This window comes from Myxine glutinosa, chromosome 13 (genome assembly GCF_964187855.1).
Source record: "Myxine glutinosa chromosome 13, kmMyxGlut1.1, whole genome shotgun sequence".
NCBI classification, from domain to species: Eukaryota; Metazoa; Chordata; class Myxini; order Myxiniformes; family Myxinidae; genus Myxine; species Myxine glutinosa.
In genome coordinates, this window is record NC_136273.1 from 58693690 (window position 1) to 58712486 (window position 18797).

Sequence of the window (18797 nt, forward strand, 5' to 3'; positions counted from 1 at the left end):
GGGAGGAGAGAGGAGGGGGGAGGGGAGGAGTAGGGGGGGAGGGGAGGAGAGGGGGGAGGGGGAGGGTGATGGGGGAGGGGGGCGAGGGGGAGTGGGGGGGAGTGGGAGAGGGGAGGGGGGAGGGCACGCGAATCGTCGAATCAGCGCGCTGCTCTGCCACCGATTCAGATTCCGTGTATAATATTCCTCGCTGAAAAAAAATATGGATCTAAAGATGAAAGAAAAAAAAACCTATGTGATGTGAATGGCAATGTTCCTCGCTGAAATGTGAAAAAACGCAATCGCGCGGCAAGGAACATCACGTGATCGCTCTGAGCGATCGATTGCAACTCTGCGTCGTGTCGTGGGCGTGGCCAACGTGGCCTCATGCTCCCAGGTGATTGGCTAACTCGAGCTCGAGAGAGCCATAATGCGCTACGTTATGGCAAAAAATATGGATCTAAAGATGAAAGAAAAAAAAACCTATGTGGTGTGAATGGCAATGTTCCTCGCTGAAATGTGAAAAAACTGAATTACGTGCGAACGCATAACTGTGAGATTATGGCGGCAAAGTTGGAACATCACGTGATCGCTCTGAGCGAATCAGCGCGCTGCTCTGCCATTCCGGTCATAATATTCCTCGCTGAAATGCGCTGAGGTAAAAATATGGTAAAAAAATATTATGAAATACATTTTTAGTTCAGCCATGTTCTTCCCAGGCTCAATGGCCATGTTTGTGCCAAATATCAAGTACGTGAGCCTCTCCGTTTAGGAGTCTATCGGTAACATTACACACACACACACACACACACACACACACACACACACACACACACACACACACACACACACACACACAAACTGTGTTTTATATATATAGATGACTTAGTTGGAGAGAAAAGTGGATGAAGTGGTTTGCAAATATGTGCAGCAGTTAAAACTCGTTTTGGACTCACGTGGCACACCCTCCGCCATTTCTATTGCTGTTATTCCCAAAGACCACAAATCACTCTGTGGAAACAGTAATATAATAAGATTATTGATCACGGTAATAAACACAATGGTGTAGATGACAATAACTTCAAAAATGTTATTTATAATGATGGCAGCAGTAATGATAATAATTATAATAATGATTGTAAGCAGTAAAAGAGGACAATTGTTGAAATTCCAAGCATCATGCCATGATGTTTATATATTTGTTGCTCTTACCCGATAGTCATATGTGGCTGAAGGATCCTTTTCACAAACAATAACCTCTGGAGCCATCCAATATGGAGTTCCAATGAATGTGTTATTTCGCCCCATTGTGCGATCCAGTTGAGCACTCACTCCAAAATCCACTGCAAAGCATCACATGGAAGGATGCAACCACAAGACTGCCAATAGTCACCTTGCACGGAGAATGTTCCTCTATACACCAATAACCCAATCCAATCAGCGATCGCTACATTGCATCATAATGGTTACACCCATCCCTCGATTTACGGAATATATACATTTTCGAAAAGTTGTACATGGAGCGAAATTCCGTAAACCGAGTCCTGTTTCCCATTGCACTAGCAGGGATCTGCGGAACTGAAAACCCTTCATTTTATTGGGGGGTGTCGAGGCCATGAAGTGCTGCCTCACATGCTCCTGGAAGTTTATGTTTTAGTCATGTAAAGGTAGGGCATGGCGATTGTGAACATGACAAGTTTGACGACGATGTGTTCGACCTGAACTGCATGAAAATCAAACTGCCTGTGGGTGGAGTCAACCTTCCTATTAATGACGTCATTGTAGATTGTGGGTCCAACCAATGGATGGAAAGAGAGAAACAGACGGACAGAAAACTGCCGCTAATTTAATATATCGATAAAATTAGAGACGGTTCCTCTGGAAAGGAGTTCAGCCCCAAGACATAATGAAGATGATTACCATCACCACCATATTTCTCAAAAAGTTTTGGACGGATTTGGACAAAACTTGGTGGACAGGTTGGATGTGTGACAAGAAAGAATCGATTCAAATTTGGTGAACATTCGAATCTTCATCCGAATCAGACAATTACCCTGCGCCCGCGAAGCGAAAAGCGGAGGTAAGCATTCAGTTGCGTACGTGTGCCGTGTCTGCATTTTAAAAATCCATTTTCTCGGCAACCGTTGGTCCAATTGACACGAAATTTTACCATAGAAGCGCCTCCGCATGTATAATTTTTTGATTCATAATTATGACGTCATAGGTCACGTGGTATGGACGCCATCTAGGAAAAACGTTACACCTCTATATCTCCCAAACTGCTCAATGGGGGAAATTGAAACATGGCTCATTGTCAAGTACTAACCATGGGGAATAAGATATGTTGATGGTGATGTCATCGGTGCCTTAATTATGACGTCCGAATTCGACATGTACAACGATTGATCTGATCAGTATGAATAAAACAAAAATTCCTCTGGAACTGTTAGTCCGATGGACACGAATTTTTCAGAATATGCGCGGCTCCTCCTGTCGAATTGTTTAATGATAATTATAACGTCATAGGTCACGTGGTACAGACGCCATCTTGGAAAAAATAAAAAAGTTGCACCTCTATAACTCTGAAACCGCTCCATGGAAAAAATTGAAACATGGCTCATTGTTAAGTACTCCCTTGGGGAATAAGATAAGTTAATGATGATGTCATCGGTGCCTTCATTATGACGTCATAATTCGACAAGTACAACACTTATGCGATCATTGTGAATTTTATTTCTCAGCAACTGTTGGTCTGATGGGGACGAAATTTTCACCATAGGAGCCCATCCTCATGTAGAATATTTTAATGATAATCATGACGTCATAGATCATGTGGTGCAGGCACAATCTTGGAAAAACCAAAAATGTTGCACCTCTATATCTCCAAAATCGCTGCATGGGAAAAATTGAAACATGGCTCATTGTAAAGCACTCCATATGGGGAATACATGTTGTTAACGATGATGTCATTGGTACCATAATTATGACGTCATAATTCGACAGGGACAACGCTTAGTCTGATCAGTTTGAAATTTATTGTGTGATCTATGCAACAATTATATTAGAAAATAAAAATTTATGATGTCATCGCTCACGTGGTCTGGCAGCCATATTGGATGAAATAAAAAAATATATTCAAAAACAGAAGAGTTGGCTCGCAACAGGTTGACTGCGCAGGGTAAGTATTCTATGAATACCATCTAGCTTTTTAAAGTGATTCTTCACCATTGAGAGATAGGGCCAAAAATGATACACAGCACAATATCTCAAAAAGTTATGGACGGTTTTGGATGAATCTTGGTCAACAGGTTGGTTACGTGAAAAGGACAAATGGATTCGATTTTGGTGAAGACTTCACGATATCTCAAAAAGTTATGGACGGATTTGGATGAATCTTAGTACACCCCACGGGGAATAAGGTATGTTAATGATCATGACATATGTGCCTCCATTATGACGTCATGATTCGACAAGTACAACGCTTGATCCGATCAGTATGAAAAAAAAAAATTCCTCTGCAACTGTTAGTCCGATGAACACGAAATTTTCAGAATATGAGTGGCTCATCCTGTATAATTGTTCTAATGATAATTATTACGTCATTGGTCACGTGGTACAGGCGCCATCTTGGAAAAATCGAAAAAAAGTTGCACCTCTATGTCTCCGAATGGAACAAATTGAAATATCGCTCAATGTCAAGCACTCCCCTTGGGGAATAAGATATGTTAATGATAATGTCATCAGTACCGTAATAATGACGTCATTATTCGGCAAGTACAACACTGATCATGTTGCAACCTATGTTTCTCTACCTTTATAGTCTGCATCACAGTCAAGAGAAACAACTGAAGGATAAATTTCCTGTCAGCCGAAATAACGGTTGATAAAAATGACATCATATGTCACGTGGTCTGGCAACCATATTGGATTTAAGCAAAAATCTTTGAAAATATTCTCCTCTGAAACTGCTTAACCAATCAATGCAAATGTTTAACTAATTGATCAACTACCCATGGGAAATATAGTTTGATAAAAATGGCATCATCAGTCACTGGTCTGGCAGCCATATTGGATTTTAAAAAACAACCCTAAAAAAAACAGAAGAGTTGGCTTGCATCAAGTTCAAGATCTCAAGATGTAAGTATTCTATGAATACCATCTAGTTTTTCAAGTGATTCTTCACCATTGAGAGATAGGACCAAAAACGATACACAGTATAGCACGATATCCCAAAAAGATATGGACGGATTCGGACAAAACTTGATGGACAGGTTGGGTGTGTGACAAGGGCAAATAGATTCAATTTTGGTGAAGATCTAGATCCGGATCCAGATACAATTAGTTTTTTAAAATCTTTTAAGTGATTCTTCACCATTGAGAGATGGGGCCAAAAACGATATATAGCACAATATCTTTTTTTTTTCTTTTTTTTTTTTGTATACAGAATCGAGGCTCGTGAAAGAGCTAACATTTATCAAACAAACAAATCAAACAAACAAGCAAACAAAGTATATAAAAAGGGGAGCGGTAGACAAGATGGGTAGAGAAGGGGAGGAGGCACACAAACACAACATTTGAGAGCAGGGACATCGGGAGATGTGTGGGAGGGAGAGGGCTTGGGGGGAGGCAGGATAGGTATAAAATGCAAGGACACCAAGGACTTCCAGGAAAGAAGTTGGTATTTCAAAAAAGTGGATTTTTGGTGAAATTAGCGGGGGTTTAAAAGATCAAGGTTTTGGATTGGGGAAGATAAGAGATGGTGGTGAACAGCTGTTTTAAAGACCTGGAGGGAGGAGTGGGATTGAAGAAAGTGAGGGAGTTTGTTCCAGAGGTGGGAGAAAAGAAGAATGAAGGAGTGAAGGTGAGCAGAGAGTCTTGATTTTGGCAGTTTAACCATAAGAGGGTTGCAGGCAGACCTTGTGCGACCTGTAGGAATATTTGGGGGACAGAGCCCAGAGAGAGCTGGGGGAGCAAGGCCGGAGAGGAGTCGGTAGAAGACGGAAAGACCACCAACCTGCCTGCGGTGAGTAAGTGAAAGGCCCTCGGAGATAGCGTCATCGCGGGAGATTCCAATGATTCTGAACGCTTTGGTTTCAACAGCGTGAAGACGAGCTAGGTGCGAGGCAGGAGCACCAGCCCAGAGGGGAGAGCAGTACTCCATTGAGCTGCGGATGAAAGCCTTGTATGTTGTGAGGAGCTCAGGTGTGCCAAGGAAGGACTTCGCACGACGGAGGATGCCCAGCCGGCGACTGGCTTTGGAGGCCAGCTTGGAAATGTGGTTTTCCCAGGAAAGATCATGGCAGATAGTGAGACCCAAAAGCTTGAGTGACAGAACTTCTTGGAGAGGATTATTCAGAAAGTAGATGGGAGGGTTGTCCAGTCAGTCTTTTCGGAGAGACATCGTAAGAGTGTGAGATTTGTCAGGATTGAAAGACATGTTCCACTTGTTTGCCCAGTCTGTGATTTTGTCCAGGTCTGCAGAGAGTAAGGAGGCTGCAGACTGCCGATCTGAGGGATGAGGAATGGAGCGGCAGAGAGTGGACTCATCAGCAAAGAGATAGAGAGGATTTTCAAGAGAGTCAGAGAGATCATTGATGAAGACCAGAAAAAGCACAGGGCCCAGAACACTGCCTTGGGGAACTCCAGCCTGAACAGGAAGAGGAGATGAGAGAAACCCATTCAGAGCCACACGTTGACTACGACTAGAGAGGAAGTCCGCCAGCCATGCGTGGAGATTTCCATGGATACCAAAGGAGGAGAGTTTGGTGAGCAGAGCGGGGTGCCAGACCGTATTGAAGGCCACGTGATATGTCGAGGGAGACAGCTCTAATTTCCTGTTTGGCATTAAGAAACTCCATCCATTGTTGAGACAGCAGAAGCAGCATGTCCAGAGTAGAGTGACCTGGTCTGAAACCAAATTGATGATCAGAGATCAAGCCATTGGAGAAGAGGAAAGATTTCATATCCGAAGCAATGATGGATTCCACGACTTTGCTGATAATTGGGAGAAGGCTGATTGGGCTGTAGTTGTTAGGATCTGTTTTTGCACCTTTTTTGTGTAAAGCGGTGATGTTGGCTGATTTCCAAGCAGATGGCAGTTGACCTTTAGCAAAAGAGAGGGTGAAGAGAACAGAGAGAGGGAGTGAAAGAGCGGAAGTACAGGATTTTAGGACCCTTGGGCTGATGCCATCAGGTCCAGTTGCAGAATCAGAGTCGAGGGTTGACAGAAACTTTCCACCTTGTCAGGAGGAAAGGACACGGAGTCCAGGAGCACCTGGGTACGACTGGGTACGGTGGGTACAGAGAGGGATGAGTTTGGGACACAAGATTTAGAGGCAAACACAGAGTTGAGGCATTCAGCTTTTTCACGTGCGGAGTCAGCTGTGTAGCCGTTTGAGGTAAGGGAGGGGATGGAGGCTGGAGGGGGAACAAACACCAGAAACAGATTTGACCATACGCCACCAGGATTTGGAAGAGGGAGACAGATAAGAGAGTTCGGTCTTGAGAATGGAGAGATATTGTTTCCTGGCTCTCCTGAGGGTGGACACACACTTGTTTCGGGCTTTGTGAAAGGAAATGAGATTTCCTTCCGTTGGATTTGCTTTCCAGGAGACGAAGGCAAGTTGTTTCTGAGCAACAGCCTCACCACAAGATTCCGTGTACCATGGACGGAGGAAGGGTGTGACAACTGAAGACGAGATGGGATAAATCTGTGCATGAGAGAGAGCAATTTACTGTGGAAGAATTCCCAGGATGAGTTGACGTCAGAGGTGGTAGAGATGGGAGACCAGTCCTGATGATTGATGGCTGCTTGAAGACCGTGCCAGTTGGCCCGAGTGAAATGCCAGACTAGTCGACGCTGAGCAGGCTCCCTGAGAATGGTCAGAGAGATGTCCACTTTAACAAGCACATGATCAGATGAGCCGATTGGAGCAGAAAAAGAGCAGCAGACATTTTCAGGGAAGTTAGTCATAACCAAGTCCAGAAGAGAAGATGCTCCGTTGACTGAGATCCGGGTCAGGAAATTGACAGATTGTGTCGGTCCCAATGAGTCGCAGAAGTCCTTTGCTGAGGAGCCATGGCTGGTGAGAGAGTTACCCACACCCAACCAACTGGCATGGTGACAATTGAAATCACCACATATGAGGAAGAGAGCGTTGGGATGAGTTGATAGAAGTTGATCTATATTATCAGACAGCGAGATGTAGATAGAGTCATCACTGTTTGGTGGACGGTACAACACACATATGAACAAGAGGTGGGAGCAAAGAGGAAGTCGTAGCCAGAGGTATTTCTGGGGGTGAGGTGGAGAGAGTGCAGTGCAGGGCGAGTGAGGAAGAGAGTTTTTGATAAAGATAGCAACCCCACCTCCAGGACGAGGCTCAGGTCTATCATACCGGAGGAGGGAGTAACCCGGGAGAGATACTAAGGAATCAGAGACATCATGAAGGAGGAAAGTTTCTGTTAAGCAGATCACGTTTGGTTTGTCAGAAGCAACCTGTATGGAGAGATCAGTTAAGTTTGAACGAAGTTCCCAGATGTTTGAGGTCCATACCGTTAATGAAGAGGAAGGGGGGGCGTCGGATACAGAACAAGGGGGAGGAGGGGTAGGGTTAGAGGTGGAAGAGGTAGGGAGAGCTGTTGAAGGTGTGTCAGAGATTTCAGAACAGCTCGGAGAAAGGGAAGGATGGGGCAGACAAAAGGTTTGATGGTGATTGGGTGAGGCACAATGAGGTGTTATTTGAGGAGGGGGAAGAGCGAGGCAGAAGGTTGGGGGAGATGGAGGTGAGAGTTGGAAGGGGGAAGAAGCGGGGAGGACGCTTTGAGGAGGAGGGATGAGAGGGGGGAAATGGAGAATAAACGAGGGTGGGGAGATTTGATGGGGAGGGGCGAGGGGGGAGTTTATGAGGGGAGGGGTTAGGGGGGAGTTTAGGAGGGAAGGGACAAGGGGAGGGATTCTCAATCTCAAAAAGTTGTGGTCCGATTATGACAAAACATGGTGGATGAGTTGGGTATGTGACAATAACAAGCCAATTTGATGTTGGTTGAGGTCTGGATGCAGATCCGGCCTATCATTGGGATAAAAAATGTAAAGCGTTCACCTGGTTGAGGTATGCGCTCCACAGAAGGCTTTTCTAGTTTTGTCTATATAATCATGTATTGCTCCCATTGTAGACGGATTTCAACTGCATTAAACCACCTCAGCACATCTAATTTTACATCCAAGGGAATTGCTTTATGTACTGTTTTTGCACTTTTATTCATATTTTTGGATACAGAATCGAGGCTCATTTAAAAGCTAAAACTTCTGCTATCATTTGCACTTAATGGCCTTTTCCCAGGGATCTTGACTTCCTTTTATTGAAGTAAGGATATTGATGATGGGTGAAATTCTGCACTGTACAGTACCAAATGTGATCATCATAATGGACTGCACAAAAAAGCCAAGTGTTAGGGATTCGTCACTTCCGCTGTTGTGGTTTTCACCCACTTGACATATTTCTGATATTATGTACTATTATTATTCTCAAGAGGTTTATTATTCAGGAACAGCTATCTAAAGTTAAAAAGGTTAACTTAAAACGATACAGGAAACCGAACGAGAAGATGAGGAGGTGAAGAGGAAGAGGCGGTGCGAGCAAAGTTGGAGGAGACGCGTGACGTCAAGGCTCCATAGCGAGCCTGGTCTACCGAAAGTCGCGAGGGAGTTTTGAGTTCCTTGAAGGGACATCCGGTGATAGGAATTATCACTGGAGTGGAAAATCGGCGGAGTCAGATTTGGGCGCTGAGATTTTGACGAATCCTCGCCTCGTCGCATCGGCTCAAGTAAGAGCCATCGGCCATTTTGAACCCCACGCTTCGGACACCTACAAAGGTTTTGCCTCGCGTCATCTTCACCCCAACATCCTACCATTTGTCGGGGATGTGTGTGTGCGACCGCTTCGTCTCCAATTACGTTGTGGTTCGCTGAGTGAGCGGTGAAGGTGCCCCTCTGAAGGGCGCCATTGTACAGTTTCGGGGGGGGGGGAGGGGGGGAGGGCGATCACCATTGTCAACTGTACGTGATTCCAATATCGACTGGAGAGCAGGATTCGGGCTTCGACTGGATATCGTTCAAGTGACCGCTGGAGCGAATCACATTCACCTTGGGAAAGGTTATAGAGACATTGAGGAGTGTCCACTTCACTCGCTGGGAAAGTCAGTGAGTTATCTGACTTTATTGATGGTATATAGAGTGCACTCTTAATTGCCATTTGTTGTACCGTTATTCCTGTGTGATTTTCAATATATTATTTGTTCATTTATAATCATTGGTGTGGTTTCACTATTAATTTCTAACACAGGGTAACATATTTTTCTGCCGTGGCTCCTCTCGGGGTTCGGAGGTGTACCGAGACCAGGAGATCGTAGAGGAACACGTAACAGAAATTGGGGGCTCGTCCAATTGACTTGTGGGCTCGAAATTGTGCCTTCGTCCGCGATAGAATTCCCTAGCATTCCTAAATTTTCCAATTTTGGAATATTTTCCAACATTCCCAAATTTGTCAAAAAAATTTTTTTTTGTTTTTTTTGGGAAATTTCTTGTGTGAAGGTTAACAGGTGCTAACGGATAGTCACCATGGAGTTTGACGCAGAGAAGTTTGCAACGACCCCTGGTGAGGCACAGTTCCGAGCGTTACTAAAATCGGAACTCTTGATATTGGGCAAACATTTTAGCTTGGAGGTCCGAGCTAAAATGAAGAAAACAGAGATGCAGACAGTGGTGATACAATCTATGATGGAACTAGGAACATGGAGAGAGGTAGCCTTGGATTGGTTACCAGAAGAACAAGAAAATGTGGAGCTCCAGAAAGTGGAGATGCAATTGCAGAGCCAAGAAAGGATCAAAGCAGAGGAAAGGAGAGTTGAAAGAGAACTCCAGGAAAGGTTAGAAAAGGAGAGCTGCAAGAGAACTCAAAGAAAAAAAAGCAGAGGAAAGGAGAGTTGAAAGAGAACTCCAGGAAAGCTTAGAGGAGAAAAAAGCAGAGGAGAGAAAAGCCGAAAGGGAGTTAAGGGACAGTGAAATGGCGCTTCAGCAGGAAATTAGACTCAAGGAGCTGGATGTAATGAAAGAACGGGGAGAGGTACCACCCATGCCGACTGGTTCGACAACTAGTCAAAACACCTGGGAGCCATGTGAGGCTGGTTCCACCCTTCAATGAAAAGGAGGTAGCCAAGTTTTTTTTACACTTTGAGAAAGTGGCTCAAATGCTAAAATGGCCGGAGAAGTCCTGGACCATGTTAGTGCAAAGTGTTCTGGTGGGTAAAGCTCAGGATATTTATTCGGCCTTACCGATTGAGCAATGTGCAGATTATGAGATAGTGAAGAAAACCATTCTCAAAGCCTATGAATTGGCCCCTGAAGCTTACCAGCAAAAATTCCGGAACGCCAGGAAGAGGGAAAGTGAGACCCATGTTGAGTTTGCCAGAATGAAAGAAACCATGTTTGATAGGTGGTGTGATTCAAAAGCGGTTGGGAAAGACTTCGAACTATTACGACAATTGATCCTGGTGGAGGAATTCCAACAGTGTGTCCGCGAGGACATTAAAGTACATCTGGAGGAAAGGAAAGTACCAAAGTTGTATGAGGCAGCAACCATGGCAGATGACTATGCCTTAACACACAGGATGGGGTTCCACAAACCTAACTACTCGCCTAGACTTAGCCAGGGGAGCTATGGTACATCAGGGGCGGAGAACGAAAATTCATGGGTGCGGCCTCGAGATGACTATGAGGACCACTCTGATACCACGACTTCTAGAAATCCGAAGACAACAGTTCCAAGGCAGACGTATCCTCCGGGGGGCTCGAGGCAGACCACAAGGTTCTCCTCCGGGCCTACTTGCGCTTTTTGCCATAAACCGGGACACTTCATGTCCCACTGTTATGCTCTGGGAAAGGAAAATCAGGAGCGGAGTTCGACTAGTACAACTCCGAATTCAATGGCAAATGTGAGAAATCGCCCTCAAAAGGGTTACCAACCATTTCTTTCAGAGGGGTTTGTGTCCTTGGATGGAGACTCGACTCACCAGAAACCGGTTTGGGTCTTGAGGGACACAGGAGCACATCAGTCTTTGATGCTTGAAGGCATTTTGCCATTGTCAGAGGAGACGGCAACTGGTGATAGTGTTTGTTTACAGGGGATTGGTGGCTGTGTTAGAGCTCCACTTCATGTCATCCATTTGGAGTCTGATTTGGTGTCAGGACCGGTCACCGTAGGTTTACAAGCCACTCTTCCTGTAGAGGGAGTATCTTTTGTTATCGGGAATGATTTGGCCGGTGGTCAAGTTTCTGGTAACCCGATGTTTGTTGAAAAGCCTAGGAGGAAGTACCCTGAAACTAAGTGTCAGCACACGCAAGTCAGGGATGGAGGCAATATTGGCAAGCTCTTTGAAGGGGGACTTAACTTCAAAACCAAGGAAGATGTTCTGGAGTCTGCCTTCAGCAAATATGGACTGCTTTTGGAAGTGCTGCTGATAAAAGACAGGGAGACACAAAAGTCAAGAGGGTTTGGCTTTGTCACGTTTGAAAACTCAAAGGACGCCAGATATGCAGAAAAGGATCTGAATAGCAAGGAGTTGGAGGGTCGGACCATAACAGTAGGGAAGGCATTTCATAGGTGTCGTGGGGGCTACAGAAGAGAACAACGGAGTAGTAGTTTTGGTGGTGGCCGCAATCGATATTATAATGGAGGCTCCCAGAGTTACTGCAGCTCCCGAAGGAAGGATTGTCAGAGTAGTGGCCGAGAAGGAGACCGCTATTCATGTGAATACAGTGACAAGTGGTCCCACCGTAATTATTATGAAAGTTCGGAAAAGTTGAAGCACTGAATGCTGCGGAGCCGCCGAGCCAAGATTCCTACACGGATTAACCGTGAACGCCACGTTCCTAAAGGCGTCCGTAGTGAACTTTCCTGCACGGACTAACCATGAACTCCACGTTCCTAAAGGCGTCCATGTAGTGAATACTTCCAGGCCTCACCACCCAACCACCATGGAATCTGGCTTTCAGCTCGGCCTCCCGGGGAAAAGTGCTGTAGACTTGCTTGACTTTGGATTTTGATCACAGCCCCTTAACCTTCATTCAAAAGAAACTAAAAGTAAAAATCAGAGGGTGCGGAGGTGGAGTTTGGCTTTGCAGGGGTTCAACGGGGAAATTGAACAGGTAAAGGGCAGGGACAATGTCATTGTTGACGCTTTGTCCAGAGTGAATTAACTTTGGAAATCTCTGTGGGTTGTGTGAAATTTTGTTGCTTTATTTTTGAGATGTTGATAAGTGTTGCTCACGGGAATTGGTGATTTGGGTTGTGAGTTTATTTTTGTTTGTTTAAAGAGTTTGCATGCAAAGAAAGTTTTCGCTGTGTTCAAACTTTCTTTCTTGAGGGGGGGAAGTGTTACAGATTCGTCACCTCCGCTTTTGTGGTTTTCACCCACTTGACATATTTCTTATATTATGTACTATTATTATTCTCAATAGGTTTATTATTCAGGAACAGCTATCTAAAGTTAAAAAGGTTAACTTAAAATGACACAGGAAACCGAACGAGAAGACGAGGAGGTGAAGAGGAAGAGGCGGCGCGAGCAAAGTTGGAGAAGACGCGTGACGTCAAGGCTCCATAGCGAGCCTGGTCTACCGAAAGTTGCGAGGGAATTTAGAGTTCCTTGAAGGGACATCCGGCGATAGGAATTATCGCTGGAGTGGAAAATCTGCGTAGTCAGATTTGGGTGCTGAGATTTCGACGAATCCTCGCCTAGTCGCATCGGCTCAAGTAAGAGCCATCGGCCATTTTGAACCCCGCGCTTCGGACACCTACAGAGGTTTTGCCTCGCGTCATCTTCACCCCAACATTCTACCGTTTGTCGGGGATGTGTGTGTGCGACCGCTTCGTCTCCAATTACGTTGCGGTTCGCTGAGTGAGCGGTGAAGGTGCCCCTCTGAAGGGCTCCGTTGTACAGTTTCGGCAGGGCGATCACCATTGTCAACTGAACGCGATTCGAATATCGACTGGAGAGTGAGATTCGGGCTTCAACTGGATATCGTTCGAGCGACCGCTGGAGCGAATCACATTCGCCTTGGGAAAGGTTATAGAGACATTGAGGAGTGTCCTCTTCACTCGCTGGGAAAGTCAGTGAGTTATCTGACTTTATTGATGGTATATAGAGTGCACTCTTAATTGCCATTTGTTGTACCGTTATTCCTGTGTGATTTTCAATTTATTATTTGTTCATTTATAATTAATCATTGGTGTGGTTTCACGATTGATTTCTAACACAGGGTAACATATTTTTCTGCCGTGGCTCCTCTCGGGGTTCGGAGGTGTACCGAGACCAGGAGATCGTAGAGGAACACGTAACACAAGCTTGAGCTGAAAGAAGGAACCCACGACAGTTTGAAGAGCGTGCCCAAACGACGTGCAGCAGGATGAAATGCACACTTGGGCAAATGTCAGACAGTGCATTGTTAGATTTTTTTTCCCTAATCTTATTTTATTTATTTAGGGATTCAAAATTCCGTAAAAGTGAATTTAACTGCATAATAAATTGGTTCCCCAATTTATTCGTTACGTTGTAGCAAAATTGCGTATATTGAGTCGCCGTATAACAGAAGATGTATGTATTACTATCTATATATATATTTAACTAAAGAAGCACACTAACCCTATGAAATGACGCTGACATCATGTGCATAAATTATACCAACACATCACCTCCAAACTAGGAGGCATCTGTGTTGTACTCAAGCCTTTGCAGACTGAGATTAAAGCTCTATGGTCACAAATAGACAAAGGCAGAGATGTCGATCTAGATTTCGCCTTGCAAAACCTTGCTTCCCAGTCAAGTTAGGGGGTTCAACCTGTATATACATATGTACATATACAAATACGGTGGCCAAAAATATTGGCACCCTTGCACTTTTTTTAAATAATGCACCATTTCATCCAGAAAATTGTTAAAATTAAAAAATATTTTGTTATCCACACATGTATGTCTTTGGTTTGCAGTGGAACAAAACAAGAAAAGGTGAAAAAATTACTAAATCTTAGCTTATTCCACACAGAAATCCGAAAATGCCCCGGACAATATTATTGGCACCTTTTAGAGGTTATTATAAATAATTAGATTTCAAGCAGGTGATTCTCCTTTTTGCAGGTGCCTGCAATATAAAAAAAAATCACTCATTCAACCAGTTTGAATGGAGAAAAGGAGTCATTCTACAGTTTTGTGTCACTGTGTGTACCGCAAGGAGCATGGAGAAAAGAAAGAAAACCAGAGAATTGCCTGAGGAGGTCAGACACAGGATTGTAGCCAATCATGGGCAATCTCAAGGCTACAGGTCCATCTCCACAGACATTGATGTTCCTGTGTCCATGTACGCAATGTTATAAGGAAGTTTAAGGCCCATGGCACTGCAGCCAACCTTCCTGGTCGTGGCCACAAGAGAAAACTTGATCGAAGATTACAGCGAAGGATTGTTCGAATGGTGGAGAAAGCACCTCGATCAACTGCCAAACAGATTCAAGCTGACCTTCAGACACAAGGTATGACAGTTTCAATTCGCACCATCCGTCGCCAACTCAAGGAAAGGGGGTTATATGGTAGGAGACCCAGGACTGAAACCGAGACATAAGAAAACCCGACAGGAGTTTGCCAAACCACACCAGAACAAGCCAAAATCCTTCTGGAAGAACGTCCTGTGGACAGATGAGACCAAATTAGAGCTTTTTGGGAAAGCACAACATCTCTATGTTTACATTAAACAAAATAAAGCCTTCAAAGAAAATAACACCTTCCCTACAGTCAAACATGGAGGAGATTCAGTGATGTTTTGGGGTTGCTGTGCTGCCTCTGGCACTGGGTGCCTTGAATTTGTGCATAACATCATGAAATCAGGAGAATAACAAGGCATTTTGGAGTGCAATGTTCAACCTCGTGTCAGAAAGCTGGGTCTCTGTTGAAGGTCATGGGTCTTGCAGCAAGACAATGACCCCAAACACTTCAAAAAGCACCCAGGAATGGTTCACGACAAAACGCTGGACTGTTCTGAAGTGGCCAGCAATGAGTGCAGATCTAAATCCCATTGAACACCTGTGGGGAAATCTGAAAATAGCAGTTGGGAGAAGGCACCCTTCAAATCTGGGAGAACTGGAGCAGTTTGCATAAGAAGAGGGTCAAACTGCCAGTAGGGAGGTGGAGGAAGCTCATTCATGGCTATAGGAAGTGCTTGACTGCAGTTATTTGTCCAAAGGCCGTTGAACTTGGGGCCGACTCAGAAGAAGACCTTTGTTGGTCGAAAGCTTGTCAAAAAGTAAAGATCGAAGTCTTGAAGCTACGTCCGCGTCTGATTTAATCTCCCGATTATATATATATATATATATATATATATATATATATATATATATATATATATATATATATATATATATATATATATATATATATATATATATATATATATATCTATCTATCTATCTATATATCTATATATATATATATATATATATATATATATATATATATATATATATATATATATATATATATATATATATATATATATATATATATATATATATATATATATATATATATATATATATATATATATATATATATATATATATATATATATATATATATATATATATATGTATATGTATATATATATATATATATATATATATATATATATATATATATATATATATATGTGTATATGTATATATATATATATATACATACATATATATATATATATATATATATATATATATATATATATACATATATATATATATATATATATATATATATATATATATATATATTTATACATATATATATTTATACATATATATATATATACATATATATATTTATACATATATATATATATACATATATATATATATATATATATATATATATATATATATATTCAACATATTTTAACATACAGCTATTTGGTCTTCATTTCAACAATATTGATAGATAAAGGTGATATAATATAACAAATATCATGAAACATTTACATTTTGTAGTCCATTGTATAATTTAAATAAACATAAATGCAAATTCCGCATGTGGAAAAAGTAAGTACACCCTTGGCTCTAATAGGTGGTATTGCCCCCTTTGGCAGAAACAACCTCAAGTAGGCGTTTCTTATAACGATCTACCAGTCTCTGACATCGACTGGGCGAAATTTTTGCCCACTCCTCCATGCCGAATTCTTTCAGCTGTGCGATGTTTGAGGGGTTTCTTGCATGCACAGCTCGTTTCAAATCCCCCCACAACATTTCGATGGGATTTAGATCCGGGCTTTGACTTGGCCATTCCAGAACCCTCCATTTCTTTCTTTTCAGCCATTCCTTGGTGGATTTACTGGTATGTTTAGGGTCATTGTCATGTTGCAAGGTCCACCTTCGGTTGAGCTTCAACTTTCCGACAGATGGCCTCACATTATCCTCAAGCACCCTCTGGTACAATGAAGAATTCATAGTGGATTCTATAATGGTGAGCTGCCCAGGCCCTGATGCAGCAAAGCTGCCCCAAACCATAATATTTCCACCACCATGCTTTACAGTTGGTATCAGGTTCTTGTGGTCAAATGCTGTCTTTGGTTTTCGCCAAACATGTCTTCTGGTACTGTGGCCAAATAGAGGACTCTGGATTCATCTGTCCAGAGCACATTGTTCCAGAAGTGCTGGTCTTTGCCTCGGTTTGTTCATTGGCAAACTTTAGTCTTGCCCTGATGTTCTTTCTGGACAGCAAAGGTTTCCTCCTGGTACCCCGGTTTAGAATAGGTACACCGTATCCCTGCGCATCGTAAGAGGCGACTAAGGGTTGGCGCCAGGAAGGGCATCCGGCCATAAAAAAAAACATTGCCTCAAACAGGGAACCATGATTGTCATGGGGCCCGCAAGGCTAACCCCTGCTCCACCGGGGAAAATGGCCTTAAAACGATCATTCATTCATTCATACACCTCCCATGTAGATCAAATTTGTGCAGCCTCTTTCTAATGGTAGACTCGTGCACTTTGACATCAACAGTGGCAAGAGCTACCTGAAGGTCCCGTGATGACATTCTGGGGTTCTTAGAGACTTCTTTCAGCATCTTGCGGTCTGAACTTGCTGGGGCAGCCTGGCCTGAACAAGTTGGCAGTTGTTTGGAATCTTCTCCACTTGTAGATGATCTTCTGGACAGTCGAATGATTGATTTTAAATTGTTTGGAGATCTTTTTAAATCCCTTCCCAGACTCGGAGGCAACTATAACCTTCTTTCTGAAGGCCTCAGAGAGCTCTTTTGATGTAGGCATGGTGACGCCACACACTTCAACAACAAAGAGCAAACCAATCTAAATGTCTGAGGTTTAAATAAGACAGGTTGCTCCAAGATCCTCTCTAACGATGTTCTAATCATTTGCACCTGAGCTGGTGCACCTGATTCTAATTTTAGGTATTTGAAGTTGTGATAAATATCGGGGTGCACTTACTTTTTCCACATGCGAAATTTGCATTTATGTTTATTTAAATTATACAAAGGACTACAAAATGTAAATGTTTCATGATATTTGTTATATTATATCACCTTTATCTATCAATATTGTTGAAATGAAGATCAAATAGCTGTATGTTGAAATATGTTGAAAAAGTCAAAACTTTACATGGGGTGTACTTACTTTTTCACGTGACTGTATATATATATATATGTATGCCACAGGTGGCGTGGCAAAATGTACGGACAGGTGCATTTGATGATTGGCTTCACAGTCGGGTATACAAGGGTTGTTGCGTTCTGTATTGGTGGAAAACAACTGCTGCACGTCTCCAAAAGTTATTGCCGCTTCCTCTGGAGATGGTCTGTCAACTCTACAATGCTGTTTGTCATGGAGTGGTGGCTTTAAGAAATTATGGCATGAAACAGCGTGCTATTGCTCGGCAGTATGGCATCACTCAAGGTCAGGTGTCAAAGATCCTGAAACGAAATGCTCAGAGGGGTGTCCCTACTCCAATACCGAGGCCACGATGTCCCCGCAGAACCACAAGGAGGTATGATCGCCAGCTGCACCGGTTAGTCCGCAATGGCCGTACCAAGTCAGCTAATCGGCTTCGGGCTGAGTGGCAGAAACTGACAAATGTGCCTGTATCCAGAAGGCTAGTCAACCAACGACTGGTTCAAGCAGGCTATCGTGCCAGGCATCCCCTGAGAAAGCCACACCTGACCAGACAACACCGCCAGCACCGATTGCAGTGGGCCAGAGAGCACCGTCAATGGCAGCCAGGACACTGGAATCACGTGATCTTCAGTGACGAGTCTAGATTTCTGGGCTATCATCAAGATGGTTGCGTCCGAGTGTGCAGACAAGTGCATGAAGCCTACAACAAAGATTGTATAGTGCCAAGAGTCCAAGCTGGGGGTGGTGGGGTGACCGTTTGGGCTGCTTTTCATTCAGGGGGCAAAACTGACCTGGTAGTTCTGAATGGAAACCTGAACCAGTTCAAGCACAGGGCCATTCTGGAAGAAACATTGCTTCCATTTGCTCGTGCAGCCTTTCGAGGAAACTTTGTCTTCCAAGATGACAATGCACGGCCTCATCGTGCTCGCATGATCCAACACTTTCTTGCTGACCGTGGTGTAGAGCATATGGAGTGGCCTGCCATGTCCCCGGATATGAATCCGATAGAGAACTTGTGGGCAGAATTAACGCGTCAAATCGACCACTTGGACCAGCAGACGACCTCTGTGCGTGAATTGCAGCAGGCTATTGTCACTGCATGGC

General features: G+C 43.5%; 1 protein-coding gene across 4 annotated transcripts in view; it reads right to left on the reverse strand.

Moving 5' to 3' along the window:
- LOC137415939 (traf2 and NCK-interacting protein kinase-like) overlaps positions 1-18797 on the reverse strand; it is a 353089-nt gene that overhangs the window by 184851 nt on the left and 149441 nt on the right. For all 4 annotated transcript variants that reach the window (XR_013621224.1, XM_078767554.1, XM_078767553.1 and 1 more), the window contains exons 7-8: positions 1192-1322; positions 936-990 (exon numbers count right to left, since the gene is read on the reverse strand). Coding sequence is in view for 3 of the 4 variants with exons in the window: in XM_078767554.1 (XP_078623680.1) it covers positions 936-990; positions 1192-1322 (186 nt within the window). In the remaining variant the exon portion in view is untranslated. The remainder of the gene's footprint in view (positions 1-935; positions 991-1191; positions 1323-18797) is intronic.